The sequence below is a fragment of the Cygnus olor genome, chromosome 1 (assembly GCF_009769625.2).
Source record: "Cygnus olor isolate bCygOlo1 chromosome 1, bCygOlo1.pri.v2, whole genome shotgun sequence".
In the NCBI taxonomy this organism is placed as follows: Eukaryota; Metazoa; Chordata; class Aves; order Anseriformes; family Anatidae; genus Cygnus; species Cygnus olor.
The window spans coordinates 31,485,830-31,507,262 of record NC_049169.1 but is presented as its reverse complement, the minus strand read 5'-3'; the positions used below and the strand labels follow the sequence as shown (position 1 = coordinate 31,507,262).

Genomic DNA, 21,433 nt, shown 5'->3' with positions numbered 1-21,433 from the left:
TTAAAGCTACCGATGTTCTTGACTTGTGAAAAGAACTTAAAGAAGTAAGTTATTCTTTTTTCCTTCTCTAACACTCCCAGTGTGTTCTTTTATGCAGATTTTACATAGACAGGCACATCCACAATGTACTTGAGGGCTATTTGGATGGAAATAGAAAAGCTATGGAGCAAGACAGAGCCAGCCTAGATGTAAACAAGCTGGAACTGCTGGCAGCTGTGCTGTTACAAATAAAATTGCATTCCCCACTGTCTTCTCACTTATCAATTTTGACAGAAGACCGTCCTGAATTCTCATAAACAGCATCGAAAAGGACAAATCACATTGGGTGTCAGATTTGCCAGAATGGATTTGGTTGGTAGCTTACCACAAAGAAACAGAGGGTTATCTCCATTCCACATGGTGGGGAGAAACAATGCTCTGTCCAAGGGGTGGGGGCTTTACTTTCTAGGATAAAGTCTCATTTAATCCTCATTTTTTTAAAGTCTGTTTTAGATTTGAGAATCTCTGATACAAGATTTGTTTACATCAAAGCAGAAAGGAAAAATATCAGCAAGCATTTCTCAAATGCATAATACAAACGCAAATACAACATAGAATGAGAAATATTTAAAAACAAAATTACTTTCCTGCTGATCCCTGCTTTATAGCTACACTTAGAGCCACATGCTGCTTTGTATCCAGACAAAGAATGTTCTGGGACAGCAGGATGCTGTAGACAATGATACCATTGTGTTTTTTTTTTTTAAAAAAGAAAAAAAAAGAGTAGTAGCAGAAAAAAACAGAATTAGCATGCTGACATATAGGCACCTAATAATAAAATATCATCTTGCAACTGTGGAAGCAGAATTTGGCCCTGTAGCTGACGAATCCTTTGACAAAGAAGTTCCACTGGATATGGCAATTCCTTCTCCCCTTTCATCTCCGGAGGGTAAATTTTTGGTGCATACTGCACTCCTATGTAGCAAACCAAACAAAGAGTAACTTAAGCAAACCAAACTAAGAGTAACTTAAGGCACGTCAAGCCTGCCGGTGCATACTCAGCATGTCTAATGTGAGATGATCAGTAGCAGTCTGATGTCCATGAGTGGGAGGGGGAAGACACCCAAGTGTCAGCTGAGACTCCCAATGAGTGAGGACAGGGGGCAGACAGCAGTCGCAGAGCAGATGGGGCCATGGGCTGGATGAAAGATGGAGCTGGAGGGCGCCGTGAACGTGAGAAACCTTTGATCACTGCTTCGTGAACAAATTTAGCATTGCCGTGGGAGGAAGGGTATAAGCATATGGGGATGAGATAAACACAATGTCTAACTGTGGGCCTTCCAGTCTTGGTATGGCCTTTCTGACTTGCTTCTAAAGGATATTTTAAGCCTTGAGCTTAAAGACACATGGTGGACTTCACAGTGACTGTATCTCATACGGAAGTCAAAGAGGAAAAAAAAAAAACACATGAAAAAACAAACCCTTTACAGATTATAGACTTCCTGCCTGTAAAAGGCACAACAGCTGTCAGTATATCCTCCAGTAAGTCACAAACATCCACTTGAGCTTCAGTTTTCCCCCTCAACTAGCATGCATAAATACCGAACCTTCAGATCCTTGTCAAAAGACAAATCTAAAAAATCTAAATATCAACTCCTATAGGAAGCATTAAACATGAAATATACTACTACTACTACTACTAAAAAAAAAATAAATAAAAAAGAAGAAAAAGAAAAAAAGCTATTATCTGAATGATCGTGCTTACTGAAAGGTAAAATGTCCTCAGCTTATTTTGTTATTTCAAACAAGTCATGATCTTACTTTTCCTCCTAAATCTTCTACCTCCCTATTCATTCTCTTTGTTTCTGTTCTTTGCCCATGGTGCAGTTTGAATGCTAACTCAATTAATGCTAAGTAGAAATACTTAATGATATGCATATATTTTCCTATGTTATATTTGTATAAATGTTTTCACCTGCTTGAGACCCAACACCCCTTCTGCTATGTTCTGTACTTGAGAAAAGCATGAATTCTTGCTTCCTAGCAAAGAGATCCATGATGAACTGCTTAGATACAGCATTTCTCAGTAGTCAGCCTTGGTCTTCACTTTCAGTCTTTCACTCAATAAATGTGTGAAGCTGCAAGGATATGAGAAGAGTTTAAAGTATAATTAACTAGCTGATGATATGCAGCTAAGGGTTTCCTTTTCACTGATCTTAGATTCTACATTCTCACTTTCTTCTCCTTGAACAAAGTAGGTGGGAATAACACAGATGATAGAAACTGAACCTTATGGTAAAATGAGATAAGCAGACTGGAGTAGTAGCTATTCCATTGTGCAGTGTGTGTGAACATACTAAAATGTCACACTGGCTTGCAGCCTCCATATTCCAAAGACGACATTTGCTTTTGGACAACTTTGATGAAAATAAAAGAAGGAGATTTATTATTAAATGTATTTGAAGGAAAAAAAATCTCATTTTTCATTAGAGCTCTTATCCCGACCTCCATATTGAAACTCTTTGGCTTTCAATATCGAAAAATAGACTCAGAGAGTCTAAGAGACTCAGCTAAGAAATCAGAAAGATTTCAGCTAAGAAAACTAACAAATTCAAACTTTACCAGTCAAATTCGGGGCTTGGGGGCTTTCCAGATATTGCTCCCAGATCTGTTTTCCAATGTAAATGGCTTTGACATGAAATGTTTGAGCAGACCTTCTCTTGGTTATCAGATGGTAATATAGCACTCTGCATCTTGATAGAAGTCCATTAATTATGTGGATGGAGCACATCTCTGACGAGGGAAGGCTGGGAGAACCGCATTCAGTTAGGCTTTTAAAAAGAAGGGTCTCCTTAATAAGGAGGTCTTATTGCTTCCTTCAAGTAGCAAATGCAAAGGTCCAGGCAAGTTACAAGCACTCTTCCTGGAAGTGCACAGTGAGTGACAGCCACAGGGGACAATAGACACAAGTTGCTACACATAAAATTTCAGTTAGATATCAAAAATGTACTTCTTACCATGAGGGCAGTCAAACACTGGAAAGAGTTGTCCAGAGACGTAGAATGTCCACTTTTAGGGCTATCCTGATTTCAACTGGATGACATCCTGAGCAGTACGGCCTAAGTTGGTCCTTGTTTCAGCAGAGGTTTGGACTACATCATCTCCTTGTTTAAGTACTCCATAGTTCTATAGATTCTCAGGTGTATACTATAAACTATAGGACCAACAATATCACCTATATCAACATCCACATCTTTGCCCCTCTAGGATAGGTTCTCTTTGAAATTTCTGGTCTTGCCTTATACAAGGGCATTTGAAAGCAACTTAGAAATTTAGTTTCCTGAGGGGAATGTAACCATATGAACACATGACATCAGTGCTAAAATCTTTGCAGTGACTTCTACATTTCTGTTTACCATCCATGAAGATTTAAGTCTGGAAGGGATCCAACACATACTAAAGCTCTATGTACTGTGAAACCAGTCACAGCACTTGAGATCGTCAGATATATCCTTCTCTGTCCACGAATGCCCTCTTTGATACATAGATTGATCTTCTCAGGAGAAGATCCCAATGTCTGGAATTTTCCTGACTCTAGTGATATAAAAGTATTCAAATCTGATAAGCTTTGAGGGGTAGAGGAAAACCTTTTGAAAGTTAGGATTATGATAAGATCAGGAACTTCACGCGTGCAGTAGATAACTCTTCCCCTTCCAAAAAAAAACACAGATATGCTGCAGCTGTTTCTAACCAAACTCCCAGCAATGCTAAGTGTATTAAAGAGCCCCTTAATAGTTCAGAGGTCTTTCTAAGCTGTAGCAGGTGCCTTTTTCTAACAGACAAACCTTAGATACACAAAGTTCAGAGGTTTATGGATTGACATAGCTGCAGTTCAAATCAGCTGAGAATCACTTGGTAAAATTAGCTTTCACTTTTCACAATAAATTTCACTTATTGCAGGTAAAGTCATCCTTTATTTTTGTTTTATTTCAAAATGTTACTGCCCAGCACTTGGCTCTGTAAACATCGTTATTGCTGCTGCCTGCCTGCTTTGGGCCTGAGACGTGTCAGAAGATTTATCTGCCTCATCAGCACTTTCTAAACATCCAGGCAGCCAATCGAAATGGGGAGGCATAACAGATGTGCCAACATCTGCTGCAGCAAACATTTATCTGGACAGCAGAACACATAGCTGTAGATTCAAACTCCAAACTAGTTACAATGCTACACATATGGACATCCTTGATCTACAACTGTGTGAAGGCTATTTTGAAATATTAATTAAAAACAAGTTGAAAATGTTATTTTTCCATTCTAGACAGCTGTGAGAAATATACTTTCCTGTCATTCAGTTTATGCTTTTCCAGTACAATAAATACAAAATACCATGAAAAAAGCTAAATTTAAAGTTTGACTAATAAAATTAGAAATTCTTAGAAAGCACAAATCTAAAATTCCACCTACACACATATTAGAATATGTATAGTTAAAATATGCAATTTTTATATAAATCAAGCACATGAAGTGATATGTGCCGACTTTAAAAACACATTTTCATTTTCCTGGCACCAAAACGAGGTCTATGGGCACCATATCCATGCTGAGTTTCAGCTGTTCAAACTTCTGTTACCCGTAGAAATGTCCTCCATCCCCAAACACATACTTGCATAGATTGACAAAATCATGAGATGAAATACAAAGCAAATTCATCATCTGCTTTTTTGATGCACAGTACAGTCTCACCTGTGTTCCTGCTCACCAAACCATGCCCTCCAGGAAAGACTATCACATTCTCTTTGAAGAGCTGCCTCATTAAATAAAAAAGCAAACTTCCAGAGAAAAGACCTTGCCTGCTTTTTGATTTCTCCTCAGAAGGCCCAGCATGCATAATATTGAAACCTTGTTTAAAGTCCATTTTCCTGTAAAAGGTTCCCATCTTACTAGAGGGATTTGGTCCTTGCTTCCTGTGCTCTTGAAGTTCCTTTGTGCTTTAAAAGTGACATTATAAGTAATATACAAAGGAAACTGTTTTCTCCTGTCCTTTGTCTGTATAGCCAGATTCCATGTCTCCAAGACATACTACACACACTTTCAAACAGGAAGAATATGAAAAATTGCATTAATAAAAGTCTTAGAAACATTTTCACTGTAAAGCATATATGGAGCTATGTGGTATAATGCTATAAAAACTGTCTACACAAAACACTTATCCAAAACAAAAGATTTATAACCCCCAGATTTCCATAAATATGAAAATACTGCCAGCACCTTCTTCTTCCTTCACTGAGTGAAAAACACATGCCATATGTTGTAATGTTGCCCAACAATAAAGTGCTGTTGAACTAAGCTCACTTTTCTTCATTTTCAAGGGAAAACACAAGCCCTGACAACAAGGAAGAATTTTTATTAGCTTTCAGGTGAACTGAGGAGTAACACTGTGTTTGTTTTATGAAATCATGAAACAAAATGAATATCAGTGACTTGATATATTTTCCTCCTGTTTTAAAACACAGGAAATGGTAATAACTTTGATAAATTTGCCCATGTCAGTTTTGTGTCTTTTTCTTGCTGTTCTCTCATGATGCTCTATAGTTGGGGACACAATTCAAGCCATTAAATTGGGATATTTATTACTTATGGGAGGTGAGATAACAGCAACTTCACCTGCTTTGAATGTCAGATTTTTGTGATGAGATACAACTCAAAATTAACAAAAAACTATGGCAGAAACTACCCTGATATCCTCCTCCATCTAAATGATCAAATGACCAACAAGAAGAGTGATTTAATGAAAAAGAAAAAAAAAAAAAAAGCATTAGAAGTAAAGACTCTTGTGTTTTACTGCCAGTTCTGTCACTGACTGACTTGGCAAGTCAATCAATACAACTGTCCTTAGTTCACCTGCTTGTGAATTCCTGTAGCAATGCAGGATATAGTAATATTGAAGTACCCTCGTGGAATGATGTTAAGTCTAGTTAATTTATACCTGAAAACTGACTGCAATTCTTAAAAGGCAGGTGGAAAAAAAAAAAAAGAAGTAAAGGAATGCTTCTTTTTTTACCACCATTTTTCTCAATTACAATGTACAATTAGTCATAGTTTGGAAGAAATTCCATACTTATTGTTGGCTATGGGTAGATTACGGTGACTTAACTCCCCAGGGGTTTTAAAAATAAAAATACTAGTGAAAATACCAGAAAAAATACCAGTGCTGCAGTATGATAAATGCATTGTAAAAGAGTCTTATTTTATTTATTACACAGTGCTACTCAATGATTTACAGAAAAAAATATGCCAGTGCCATTTCTCCATTTTAATTGTCACCTTTCCAATTTAATAGTCCACAGTGAGAGGCAGAGGGATCACAGGCTAGGTATTAGTAGCTCAGAACTACTTTCAAGTTGAAATGAAAAAATCTCAAGGAATGCTTTAAAAAGCCCTAACTATTGTAGTGTTTTCACAGATCCAACTGAAACATCTATAATAATCTATTTACTAGGCAAAAAGAATTCCTTGCAAGCTTTCCACTTACTAGCTTTAAAAGATAGTCTGTATTTTTCTTTGTATTTCTGTGATTTTCCAGATCACAGGCACACTTATGCATGTTCATTTCCTTCACCATGCTCCTTAAGAGGTGTTAGTTAATATTAAAAATTACCGCAAAATACCTGAATAACCATTTTGGTATAATGTCTGTATGCTGTGGGGCATCCAGTATTGAGCAGTAACTTCTAGGCATTTACAAACTGCTGGTCAGAAAACAGATGTAGGGCAGTAACTCCCAGTTTATCTGAGCCCACTCTGACTTGTCAGTTCAGCCCTTGCCCCTGCAAAGCACTAGTAGCAGGCATGTAGCAAGCAGTACTTGCTCTGTCACCTAAAACCTACAGCACATTTACCAGCAAGCCTTTTCACATTTCCTCTCTCACACCAGTCAGGTCTGAGTGCAATGGAAAGACACAACCTTGTCCAAGACTTTGGCTTTTCTACATTGCAACACCTACGTCTTTATTAGGATTCTGCCTGTATAACATCATATTTCTTGAAGCCTTCTCTTTTCATTTATATCTGGTGGTTGCTGAATTTGAAATCTGCCTTTTATTCGCTGAGGACTCTTTTCTGATTTATCTCAAGTTTTAAGAGGCTCAGGAAAAAAGAATCCTATCCCAGCAGAAAATGCAGAAGAAAAAAGTGCAATCTGATAACAAGTGACAAAGGTATTAGAGTGGTTCTGCTCATTCATGTCACTGCCATTGTATCTGCACGTGGCTGGTACTTGCCTTGTGTGATCCCCACCAAAACAGGTTTTCTCTCTCTCTCTCTCTCTCTCTCTCTCTCTCCCTCTCTCTCTCTCTCTCTCTCTCTCTCTCTCTCTCTCTCTCTCTCTCCTCTTTATATTATTAAATAAGAGCATGACTTTATAGCTGTAAAGAGAAAATCCATGCTACGTGTAAGGGATTTCGGGAAAATTCTTATCTCAGAAATGTTTTCAATTTTGCTGCTTATGAATCTTTTGGATTAGCTTCTTCATACAGAAACACTCATCAGGTGACAAAACAAAAGAGCCTGACTAGCTACCAGAAGCACTGGCAGCGTGTGCACAGACGCTGCTTCCATAAAAACTGTTTATTCAGGTGTTAGCAATTGAAGCAGGAGCTCCAATTGCATTGCCACAAGCGCCCATAATGTTCGCAAAGGGGAGTTTGCAGGCTATCACAGCTCTGAAGGGAGCTGTTACCGACTATCAGCTCTGTAATCCTCATGTTAAAAAGGCCCTAAATATGTATTTATGAGATAGACAGATCCATTTGGTTTATTGGTTAAAAAATCCCTGTGTTGGAGAGGCCTTAAATATGAATTCACAAGGCAGGCAGGTCTCTCTTGGCCTATCACAGCAGGGGTAGGCCTTCCAGAAAGGTGCTGGTGGCTATGCTTCAGCAGGGCTTACCTAGAAAACTGAGGGCCTCCCCCACAAATATTTTTGCCTTCGAGTGACTTCATCTGGATCAACAGCATCACTCAGATTACTAATCTGAACAAAACTACTCCTTTTGTTCTGAAAAGACACCAATACAACTGACCACTTCCAAAATGTTATGTCACAGAAAAAGGAAAATAAAATTTGCACCTGAAATAGCAACCTTCCTTCATACAGATATAATACTTATGAGTGTTATTGGAATAGCAAACCAAAGCTTTACTGCTGCATAGCATCTGATAGGATATTCAAAAATGGTAAGAGAAATTAATAGGATAAAATTCTCCCCTATGGGAGTTTTATAGGTTTCGGTGAGAAGAGATATATACAAAACCTCACTCATAGGCAATTCCCCAAATTTTCTAGCTGTTCTCTCTGCCAGCTCCATTTTCAGTAATTTGTTAAAACAGCCAACAGTATCTGATCCAGAAATGCTTGGGTTAATAGGAAACCTCAGCAATTTCAATGGGTTTGGATCAGGCCAGTGGTATGCTTAAAGGGCTAATCTACATTTACAGTTAGCAGATTTATGAGTGCAAATACTTATCAACACATTTAAATGAACGGCTGTGCATAGCCATAAATTAGCACTTACATTCAATGTGCAGACACACACATTTATTTCCTTATCTTGACTAAAAATCTGGCCTTTGAAACTGCAAACTATGAACTTAAGACTACTCCTTTTTGACACAAGGTATTAACCAACCCTTGGAGCGCTACGGGTTGCTCTACTTAGGAGAAGATATTGATGATGCAATCAAGCATCATTCATATGAATTTTCTAGTTTCTAGAAGTTCTATTTTCTGGGGCATAGGAGGAATCAAAATGACAGGTGTTCTCAGATTGCTTTTTCTCGAGAAAATATAACCGTGCTCTTCTGTGGATGCCATTCCTGGTAGGACCTCTGACCCTTTCATTGTTTGGACACAAAAGATTTTACAAAAGTTTGCCATGGAAAAAAATTACCTGCATATCTCATGTGCATGTCTGTTGGTTTAGTGACATACACTAACTTCTTGAGCAAAAAACATCTATTCTTCCTAGAAAAACAGAGAAGCTCGATGGTTTCAAACACCTGAAGTAAAAAGCATCAAGAGTACCCCCATAATTTCATATAGTGTCAACTCAACCCTTAGCAACTTCTCCTAGGTACTGCTTCAACCTGTCAGCACAAGCATTTACTTACATTAAAACAGGATTCATCAGACACAGACAGGCTAACATAATGGTTCATTCTGCGTTTTTCACTCTGAAAATGCTAATCCTGGCATCCAGCAAGAAATATGTGTGTATATATATATCTTTTCCTATCTTAGATACACAAGATTTTAGAAATTGTAATTTTGATGAGATATCATGTCTCATGGCAGAAACCAATCATCTCCCATTTTCACTCTTCTCAAAATCTACTTCTGAACACAGAAGTTATGAAGGTTTCTGCCCTAGGATAAGGAACCGTTGACTAAACCATGCTATCTATTTGTAACATTTTATTTTCTTCTGCTTGCTCTTTTTGAAAGGCAGTCTCCTCAGAGTGAATATGTAGGACCAGGCATTAGTGATGTGCTCCTTTGTCCAGCATTGTCCTTACAATTTTTTTTTTTATTTTTTTACCAATTTATTTCACTGTTCCACCATGTAACTGATGTTTTTCCCTTTATTTTTGTATTACTGGTAATGTTCCCAACTAAGTATATGATGCTTCTCTCTCCTTGATAGCAGGTTCAGAAATGTTATTAAAGCAGCACACATCCATTAGCTTATTTACTCCTCTCCAGCACCAGTATCCTCTGTTCTTCTTACAAGGACAAATCTGCCGTACAAATTTTAGAGACATGCTTAACACAGAGTTATTGGGTGCTATGATGGTTTTAGTCCTTTTGCATCATTGGTAGCAGACAATGTGATGCATACTCTAATATCACCTCATGTAATTCCAGCAGCACAACTCATAGCCAGGCAGGAGCTGGGTATGACCCTGAATATCTCTGGCTCTCTTTCAGTTATCTTGACTCTAAGTCCAACTGAGCTTTTACAGATTGGTCGGTTCCTACTTTATCTTAAAAGTCCTCACGAGTATCTGGCTATGCCAGAAACACAGATCTTTTGATCTGTATCTGCCAACACAGAGTGATGCTGGCTCTACCCCCTGTCTCAATACATATCAACAATTCACATTCCTTTTAGGACAAGCTTTGCAGGAACAACCTAAAGACACATGAGCTGGCTCTCAGCAATCCCACAGCTCTGCCATCTTCCCAGCCATTTGTTTAAAGTGTGGTGATGAATGGAGCCTAATGAGCCTCCTAGGGAGTTCACCCTTCCAAGACAATTGGCTTGTACTTGAGTTTATTGAGCTGTGGCAATCTGAGCACAAACCACTGGGTTTTTCTAGTTTACAAATGGAGTAGAAGAGTCTTGCAGAGTAGAAGAGTCTTGCAAGTGTCTAATCCTACCAAATCCACTGGCAAGCACGTCCATATCCCCAGTGACCCTCTTGTTTCCTTTTTGTGGTGGTAATTCAGGTGCTTAAACTCCAGTACATATCTATAAGCAAGTTCCAATTTGATCAAAGCTTTGCAGAACATTCCCTTTCTTGGAAAATATTATTGTTTAGAGCATCTCAGTTGCTAGTCATCTCAGTTCTTTACTTCCTAATTTGGCTTAGCACTTTGCATTTGTCATCTGAAAACTGATGCATTCTTTACCTAAAAACATTTCTAGGAAATTATCGGGCATCGTTCTAGTTCTCTTTCTGCTCACTATCTTGTTTCAAAGCCTTTCTGAAATCTCCAGGTTTAGCTTTAAAATTAATTTTTAAAATTCTTTGGTTTGCCATGGAGACCTATGAGCTGCTTACCTGTATCCTTTTACTGCAACAGCAATGCTAAACACAGTCCTAACACCAGCTAGTTTTTTGCTGTATGGGATTAGCTGATGTTCACACCAGAAAGTTCTTACAAAGTGAAAAATGATAAAATTAAGGGAGAACTGATACAATCCTGGCTCTACAGAAATCACAGTAATTATACTAAAACTCCATCCTCTAAACACAGGAGAAATCAAATGATGGGAGATAGAGTAGGCTCTCCCACCCAGCCTGCAGCCCACAGAGTGGCATGAGCAGAGCTTCTGTGCCCTCCCGTCTCGCTGCTCTCACCCTCAGATAGTGAATGGACAATGCTGGTTTTAAAACGTGTTGTCTTACTGAACACTTGACTATTTTTTCCCTCCCTGATGCTGCTATGCACACCCTTTAGTTTTGAGTGGTCACAGGAGGGTACACCTAAGCCAATATTGTTGTAGAGACCTTGACAGCACTGAACCATTGCCTCTGTTCTGCTGACTGTCCTGCTGCTTCTCCTCCAAATCCACCACAGCAGCTAATAAATCCCTTTTGACTCTGCCCTTTATGAGACTTGGTTTTGAAGAGAGATAATATATATCTTTCATGCATCAATGATCCAGCTATCTGGAATAATGTTAATGTTATCTGGTTACAACAGGGGAGTTTACTAACTTTGTACTTACTTAATATGACTTAATATTAACTTAAATGACAGTTAATACAACCAATGAATGACCTAAATCATAATATTACCACACAGATTTAAATTTTGGGAAAGCTTTTCACATTTAGAGCTCTTCTAGTAAAAGGCTCCATGATGTTTCTCCTTCAAAACTTTCATATTTAGTAGAATGGATTCTTCTCTTCAAAGGAAGCCAGACAGGTCCTTTCCTATTTGAATTTCATATGAAACACTATTTCAGTCACTCAGTGAGTTTGCCTTGGGCAACTGAATCACAACTGATAGCAAATTAATGACTATGATGGTGTGATTAGTAGCAATTACAGGCAACTGAGAACCTGCCCAAGCATTTGCCACTGTCATAATACTTATGCCAACTATTATTAGTGATTAATAACAGTCATAAAGAGGACCTGATTCCACTAGGTAGGCCCTATATAGATTTGAAATCTGTTAGTATTTTAATGTCACTGATATTCTGATTAAATGATGAAAAATATTTTCAACTAACTACCAATTTTAATCTATTCTTTCTAGATGTTTCCATTACTAATTTACTTAAATATTACTAGAAAAAAAAAAAGTTTCTATTACAGGTAAGAAAGAAGCACTGTAAACAAACACACTTGACGGAGAAATTTAATATTGCATTACACCTGGGGAGTCAAAGCAGAACCTAAGCCCTGATACTCTTGTACTGTGAGATATCACATCAAAACCCAACTGGGAAGAAATAATGATTTCACTAATCCCCAGCAATGATTTTTTGAGGAGTTCAAATAAAAGTTTGCTTGTTCTGATTGAGATTCACTAAGTAGATGTTATTTGATTTTTCTACTTCCTGGAGGAAGAACTTCAGATTCCCCAGGCTGCTAGAAGAAAAGAACAATGGGCTGAACTTGCAATAGAGCATCTTAGCTGCTAAAGACAAGATAAAAATGAACACACAGCATATTTGCCAAAGCTTTTGCCATTCATTTCATTTCCAAATGTCAAGCAGTTATGTGAAACCTTTAAAAATGTTTCTTAAGGTACAGCAAACAGAAAGATTTTAAATCTTGTATTAAAGACATTTAATTATTTATAATCACTCATTTAAAATACAGTAACTTGAACTTATGCAAAGACTCAGCACTGTTCAATATTAAAAAGAGCCATCTGCTTCTTATGCCTGCCCCTACAAATATTTTGTTGCTAGATAACAGTAGAAAAGACAAAAATCTAATGACTGGCAGACAAGAACACTATTTAGATATTGAAATGAAAATCTAATGAAGAGCAACAACACCAATCACATGTTATCATTTTGGGAAGCTACACAAATTTTTCCAGGGATTCAGAAAGACATCCAGCCTCATCACTAGAGAACACAATGCATTAACAGCAAAGGGATATTTGCGGTACAGAGCACAATTTCTTCTAATTGCAACACTTACAATGTCAAATATGAAAGAGCAAGTAACAGAAATTATATTCATTTTCAGAGATGTAGCCTGATCTTACAAACACTCAAGTATGCACCCAAGTATCTGTAAGACTTATCCCTAAGGCATGAGAAAAAAGGCCAATTAATTCTTAAAATTAGAAGGGGAAAAAAAAAGTGACAATTAAGCTTCCAGTTACCATTTTTAATTTTGGAAAGGTTTTCCTTAAAGTGTTATGACTTCAAAAAGAAAGTAGCAGATTTACTGTCTCCACTGAACAAAGAGGGAATAAGTATCCTGAACTTGTACGGAGACAACCAGTGCAGAATTCCACTTTCACATTTCACATGCATAACCAAACCCAAAGCTTGTGACGTTACACAGGTATAAAAAAGAACACTCTTTGAACACTCTTTGGCACAGAGTATTCCCATTCTCTCTCTCTTTTTTTTTTTTTCCCTTTATTTTGCACAAGATCCTGTTCCTATCTGTGCAAGTACCATATCTGTAATAACAGAGAGGCTGCAGTGTGCCAGTGATCTTACCTCATACTCAAAGTCCTCTGTTCTATCTGCATCAGCAGGCAGGCTGGAAAGATACTCATTACCTTCGTAAAATTCATGCTCCACTGGGTGAAGAGAATGGCAGCTATGTGGAACAAAGCAGTACAACAAAAGTATATGAAACAATTGTTTTTAAATAAATAAATAAATAAAAATTAAAAACATACACAAACCCTTCTCTGTAGTTTTACCTTTGGAATATTACTCTGGACGGCCTGAGAGCATGAATGAAACAGCATTAGGATGTAGCAAGGGCTGTTTTCAAAAGCTCAGATTCTTAGTTCATTTTGCTGGGTTCATCTTTTGTCAGATTTATACAGGGTGATTACTTAAAAGGGTCTGTTTGGGGCCAAACTACTTAATTATGACTATTTGGAATTCCTTATGCTCATAAATCTACCTAACTCCACATTCATATGCTACATCATGGCCCATGGCAGCTTACCAATTAACTTGTTACAAACACATGAACATCCTCAATCTACAACCCACACCAGGCTGGCAAATTGTTCAAGTGCTTGCATTAAACAACTTGCATTATCCTCTTTTGTTAAAGAGATAACGGGGTGGTGAAGTGCATTTGAATAACTGCACACTGTAAAATGTCATTAAATTGCATGGTTGCAAAGGCTTGGGGCACAAACAATGAGGTCTTTATGACATGCACTTAGGTACAGTCTGGGATCCAAGGTGGCCTTAGCTCCTCAGACTCCTTGGACGCTAACCATGCAACACCCATTGTGGATCTACCTCAAGCCGAAGTAGGAAACTCTTCCCCATGCTGAGAATATGGGAACTTCAATCACAGTAGCACACAGTTTAGTAGTACCGTAACAACTCAAAAATATACATGTTCAGCTGTTTAGTATTAAATAGTAGGATCTATCCAGCAGGTTCTCTCTCTCTGATATGGTCATCTACTCAGCTTACCTAGAACTTCTGAAAACAGAGTTACATCAAGGTCAAAAGTGCTATATTCTCTACATCAGTTCTGCAGAGATGTGCAGCTTGCCGGGAAGTCAGTAGGAAAGCTTCAGGGCTTTCATAGTTTTGCTGGCCACAGACAGAGACCAAGGGTCAACCACTAGATGATGATACTCATGAGTAAAAAGGGAGTAGCAGTCCATAAAGGGAGGAGCCTAATCCCTTTTTTTTTTTTTTGTATTTTTTGCCAATATTTGTATTCAGTTCCATTTCAGAGAATATTAATTCAACCAAGGGACAACTTAATTCACATTATTTGACATATGAAAGGTGACATTATACTTCCATCTCCATATTTTTGGAATGGTTTTGCCTTAATAAGGGGACTGTTAAATAAAACAATTTTCTCATGAGTTTTGCAAGAAATTTGGAAGAACAGAAAGCAACAAGACAGCTCTTTCTAGGCTTTAGAAGCCTTTTTAGTACTTTGGAACACAGAAGTGTTTTTCTTCTTGATAAGGGCTTAGCTTTAGATGAACTTTGTTCATAAGCACAAAGAAAGCAAGAGCAATATTCCTTCTTGTGGTCTAATCCTTGAGTAGAGTTAATGAAAATTGTCATCGAAGCCTGAACAGCATAGCAGTTATAACTGCTACAACATTTATAATTCATTTAAAGTGTTCCTGAGACCTTTTCAAGAGAAGGCTACAAACCTGCCATTGCAATGCCTCAATCTCACTAGAAAACAATAGGAGAATATATGCCATACCTGTCTGAAAGTAGAAAAGGGCAGATATCAGGAACTGGCGGTGTGGAAGGCCTTAGTTTGGCCAGAGCCATAATGTGCTCAAAAGTGATGTCAGTCTGAGTGCAGGCATCCACAAGCCGTACATCCTGAGAGCTACCATGAGCTTTGCTAATTGGAGCTCGTCGTAAAACTTGAACTACAATTGGCTCCTTGGCATTGCGAAAAGCTTCCACTGCCTCTTCATGAGTGGCCTTGGAGAGGTCTTTCCCATTGACCTAGAGAAAAACAGAAAAATACACCAAAGAGTATGCACAAGAGAAAAGGCAGCATAAAAACATGGGTGTAAAATATCGGGGGAATAATTTTTGTAGTATATCAAGCTATGTGCTGACATTGACTGAACTTTATTTTGGTATTCATGAAAGCGGTGAGATAAGGCTGGAAGGAGAAATAAATTCTTTAATCTATGATAGAAATTAGAAATGGTTTGAGCACTTCCTTAATTGCCCCAATGGAATCTCAACACAACAAAGAAACTAGAGCATTTAAAAAGGACATTTAAAATCAGCTCTCTCATCTTATTTTATTTGCCTCATAAAATACAAATAAAAAAGGAGGGTGCCTTTAATTTTCAATTTCAACATTTTCTGTGGCATGCAACTGTAATAAAGGATTTCTGGCACAGTATTGTTATTAATGCAGATGTCAATAAACATGTCGCGGATATCTAAAAAGAAACAAGGCCAACTTTCAATGTTTTGCCACTTATCTGCTATTGCCATTATACAGTAATTAAGACCAAAGATAGGGAGATTTAACTAACACAGTCAGCTGCTGCTCTTTTAAGAAAAGAGAAATCTAAATCAGACAAACTGAAGAATTTATTTGCTACAAACAGATAACTAATAAAACAGAAAATTACTCTGCAAATGCAGCATAGCTTGGCAAAACTAAAAGACTGTGGCAAGGTTTCTTTCTGCTGCAAGCAAAGCAGAAAATTCCTCCAAGTAGTGTTAGCTCTTAGTATTAAAAAAGGCAACTGCAAGACTTGGTGATGCTAAATTCATATGATTTCAGGTGTTTAGGGCAAACTTGCCAATTATTGGCCCATTACAAAATCTGAGGGTTAATTCGCCAATAGCAGCCAGTATCTAAGCCCTAAGGGGCAGTGCAACATCACAGAAAGTTACACAGAAAATACCATTCTGCTCTGTTTCCAGAGCCATGGGACTGCTGTTAACTGTTGCACAATATCTAGCCATTGTGAGCTACTGCGGAGATGAGATGATCCTATGCATGGTTTTCTAGTTAGATATGTGAATATCTGAAGGGTACCAAAGACTGATTTAAATTTATAAATTTACCCAGGGTAAAGTATTTACCCTGGGTAAATCTCTACACTGACAGCAAGTCAGAAATGGGATTCTACCACAAGTCAATGCCAAAATTTACTTTGTTGTATAGACTGTGAAGCCCTAAATCTTCTGCTTAATGGACTAAGCCTAAGCCCTCCCGAGAAATGGGACAAACCCTGCAACAGACTTTTGCTGAAAACAGAACTGCTTTGTCACATTACTCTTTCATTATAGAAATACTTGGAACTTTCTTCAAAAAAAAATGAAAGATGCAAAAAAGAACAATGCCAGCAAACTCAAATGACACATTCAGCAGCTTTAAGCCTGCCAGGAGAAGCATTTGCAATTAAAAATGTCACATTTGAGGCAACACATGTAACCATGTCTACTCATATGGATGGTTATAATACAGTTGACTATTAATTACATATTTAATATACCAACTCAATACCTTTCTAGAATGCATGCTTAACAACAACGTAGAACCATCTTTCCTTTGATGCAGCTTCCAAAGAAGCTGTGTCCTTGTGGCCATATCACTCATGAGGACATGTGAAATAACCACACTGTAGTGTGGCATTCAGTGAGAAGGTCAATTGATCTTTCTAGTTAGCTCTGATGCTGCATGTGGTGATGAGCAAGTTAGAAATGACCTGAATAGATTTCTATACCTAAAAAAGCTCAACACTCACTGTGCTGAATGCCCAGGAGCCCTAGAAGTATGAAAAACTGCAACCTAGACTGTGATCAAGTAATATGAACAGCAACTAGCTTAATCACCTGAATTTGATCCATATGTAGTGTTTCTCTGATGACTGAAGCCAGAAAATGTTAAGATTTTCTCTCTCAAATTATCATGCATCAAATTACAACCTTTGGTTTTGTTAAACTAAGTCACATGGAGAAGTATCAGTCGTATACAAGAGGAAGGGCCAGAACAGTTGAAAAACAAGTTATGCTATGAGAAAATCAAAGAAATTTCCCAAGGAGTGAGCTTCTGCAAACCCTCTCTGATAGCACAAGTTACGCTGCCAGGGTGTTCGGATTCAGCTATGTCTAATAGAGGCAATTAGAGATAAAGCTTCAAGCCTGGGTCTTCTAGTCACTCTTCAGTTCCAGCCTCTGCTTCATTCTTGCTTCTAACTTAGATACTATCAAGGAAACAATTTTCCAGTTTTCACATTTCGGCAGGTTTTGTAAAAAGATTGTCCTACAGGCTTTCTGAATAACTCTCATTTCTAAGGCCTTAAAGAACATAAAAATTACTTTCCTGTTTCCCAAAACCCTTTTAATACTTTTTTAAAAGTTTCTGATAACAGATATGGTGTTTCTCCTAAGAGTAAGTATTTGGGAAAAAACATTCAACATAGCAGTGTATCATTTTCTTTTCCTATTCAAATAAAAAGCACACAATCCTGCTGCATCCCACCTGAATCATGTGGTGATTTCTAGCACAAGCTTACAGTTTTATCACAGATTCTTATCAGCAAAGCAAAAAGATATTTGGATAGCGTAAAAATATATATATTAGATTATTTTGGAATACCAGAAGCTCTGTTTATTGACATCAGTCAATACTTATCCAATACCATGAGGAAAATGACATAAATTCACAATAATGCTATTTACATGCAAATTTTATTTCTAATGAATAATAATATTTTAAAATCACGAGTGTGAAAAATCACAAAAGATACACATTTTCATTTATCCTGGCCACGTATGACCTCTATTTTCATTTAAATGCCTGTTCAATTTAAAGATTTTAAAAGCATTCCATCCTTTATGTTGGTTTCTTATGAAATACAAGCACTTCAGACACCCGATACTTGTTTAAATTGTCACTTGAAGTTCATCAACACACTTTGTCAATCTGCATAAAGGTCACCTAATTTATGGACGCTGTCTTCCTCGGAAGAAAATCTATAGCTGAATTACTTGATGCTGGCAGCTGTCCTGCCCACTTGGGGCTGGGAAGAGAGAATTTATTTTAAAACCCAAAGCCAATACTACAGATGGGGTTGGAAGCTCTCTTCACTTAGCTTCTTTAAGGTTTTTCTGCCTCCTGCATCATCCCCCAACTTAACACTCACATATAGTTACCCTGGGAGCTGTAGACAGCTGAGCACTTATTTACAGCAAGCCACTTACAGGTTCTTAGTGGATGATTAAATAAATTCCTTGCCTTGGAAAGGTTACTTTCAGTGGAATCCAGGGTACTATTTTAAGTGGATAGAGAAATCAGTCACTTTTAACAGTCAACAGAAAGACATGGGAATACATTTGTTGTAGCAGATGGGCTAATTAATCCACAAGCAAGTTGTGAATGTTAAGTAAAGAATATATCTTTCCTCATGTAAACCATCCTCCTGCCCTGTTTGATTAAACTTCTGTTTAATGAACACTCTCCCCCCTTTTGGACACACTGCAAAGCCTGGGCCACTTGTCAACATCTTCCCTTGAGTGACTGGTGGCCACTGGCTGGATCCTGGCCATCCTCTTGCTCTAAATCCAGCCACATGCAAAACTTCATCAGCATCAGAAAATAAACAAGCAAACAGGCTTTGTTTTTGATGCACAAATCAACCGACGTTGGCCAACAGCCATTTCTAACGCCAGCACTACTGTACATAGACTTGTTCCCAGACATGCAGAGGTGGACAGCAGAGAATGAAGGAAGGACAGGACTAAATAACAAAACACTGACTATAAAAAACATAAGCAGATGGTTGTTAGATTATTCTTGCACTTTGTGTTCTAAAAAAGTAATAATATATCAGTCCTTCAATGAAGACTGCTTTCAGGATTTAAGTGCTTGTGGCTGAGAAACAAAATACCCTTGTCTTTAAACACTTTTCTGCTGATTATAGATGTTAGTTATTTCTATTAATGCTGGCCAGAATTTTTGCATCAAGAGTCGAAATACTGAAATGTTTCCTGTAGTCTTTACTTTCCTCATACTATGTATGAAAAGGAAAAAGAAAAAAGAGAAAGGAAAAAAGAGAAAAAGATGTGTAATCACACAAATGCAACCATCACAAAAGGTGTCACATTAGCAACTCATGAGATAACCTCCACCTCTCAGCAAATACCTGGCATATGCAACTTCAAATTTAAGATTGGCTCTGCTGAAGTAAATCCTTGGAGACCTCCTGTTTAATCAGTAAGGGCAAAGGGAAGAATAACCTGAGCATTTTGCTAGACCAGAGACGTCCAGCCACAAGGGTTTCCTGGAGACATGACGGAGATGTTGTCTGACGTGATGATGGAGTTCACAAGGCTCACTGTCCTGGGAGATTTCAACACTCATGCAAAAGATGCCTCTGACCTGACAGGTGCTAAATCTGCTCTCATCACAGCAGTCTCTTCACCTCCAATTTCTGCCCCTAAAATACATCCAGGCAACCACAACCTGGAGTACATCCTTGGATGGAAAACTGGCAAAAAGGATTGAATACTGTGTCTTACTTTGATCAGTCTTTTTTTTTTTTTTTTTTTTTTTTTTTTTAGGACAAGAATTTGAGCCCTCCCTAACTACAAGGACAACCCAAAGAAAAAGAACAAACAATACTACCTTCTTCTCAAACTTCAAGGTTTTGGCACATACAGCCATTTAAGAAAACTTCCAGTGATGAAGGCTGCCAGGAGTGAGGCTCTCTGGGCAGGATGGGGGGCACAGAACGTGTGACCTACCAGTGACACATGGGTTGGAGAGGACACTGCAACTCTTCTGCTAACACAAATGTGACAGTTCATCTACAGAAATGACATTTGACACACTGACCTTTTAGGTTACAGTTCAGCACTAAGCTGCATTTCTTGGGCAAGTTAATCTGAAAGGTATCAAATTCAGCCATTACCCAACACCGCTGTTTCAGTCAGGGTTCAGGCAAGTTCAGTAAAGGGACAACTTTTATTATGCTGGTTAATGACATTTCCTCTTCCTTAGCCAGATGAGTTAAGTGATGCTTCTTCCCATTTGATCCTTTGTTGCCCTGATCGCCAAACCTTCTAAAAGCTGTATAAGTTGATAAACACACAGGCTTTGGCTGCTTTCCTCAGGCTGAACCAAAGGCTTACAATAACAACTACTTTTCTATTACCTGTACAGCTTAAGCTTGTCATATTAGCTAGTCTGTGTAGCTGATTCAACAATAGTGAAAACAAAACAAACAAACAAAAAACATTACTGCAGCCTTCTGTGCATTTCCCTATGTGTAACCAGCACCACTTCAACTTCCCAATATTTAGCAGCTAACTACTTCGGCTGAAAAGCCTGTGGCTAAGCTTTAACCTAAGCAAGAAAACGTAAATGCTACAAGAAGCTCGAAAAAGCAGAAGTATGCTTTTTTTTTTCCACCATATAAAGCTTCTTTCTAGAGAGACACTTCCCAGGGACTTCTCAGCAGTTTTGATTATCTAAACAGCAGCTGTCATAAAGAAACACCCTTCTTTTAACTGACCTCAAGACTGTGCTTCACTTTGTCAGAGTTGTCCACTGTGACCTGTGGGCAGGTCTGACAGCTGCAACTCCTCTATGTGAAGAACATGACACATCCCCAAAAGACCCCAGAAAAGAGCTGGATGCTGCCTGAAAATGTTGGATAACGAGCTATGCTAGGAAATTCAAGACACTTTTAAACTGGATTGCAAACAATGCCTCAGGTAGATGTGCTAGGAATGGAGAAAAAGCTCCCCTCACAGCTGCAGTGAAACACAGCAAGTTAGTGAGCAAGGTAAGCAACACTGAAGTGCTTGAGCAAGTCTGCCTCTCCATCGAATACAAACTTTAGTTCAAAATCTCTTTCTCCATGATTTTACCTTCTCTACCCAGTCATCTCTAACCAAACCAAAGCTCACTGCAACAAGTGTCCCCCAAAACTTTGGGTGCACAATCCCTTTTGTGAATGAAAAGTCAAACCCACAAG

The 21,433-nt window shown here is 38.1% G+C and overlaps 1 protein-coding gene across 3 annotated transcripts in view; it reads right to left on the bottom strand.

Annotated features, from left to right (window-relative positions):
• The window catches only part of PDZRN4 (PDZ domain containing ring finger 4), a 244,198-nt gene that overhangs the window by 28,422 nt on the left and 194,343 nt on the right, over nucleotides 1–21,433 (bottom strand). For all 3 annotated transcript variants that reach the window (XM_040551286.1, XM_040551295.1, XM_040551304.1), the window contains 2 exons: nucleotides 15,172–15,425; nucleotides 13,461–13,563 (listed from right to left, as the gene is read on the bottom strand). In XM_040551286.1, coding sequence (XP_040407220.1) covers nucleotides 13,461–13,563; nucleotides 15,172–15,425 — 357 coding nt within the window. The remainder of the gene's footprint in view (nucleotides 1–13,460; nucleotides 13,564–15,171; nucleotides 15,426–21,433) is intronic.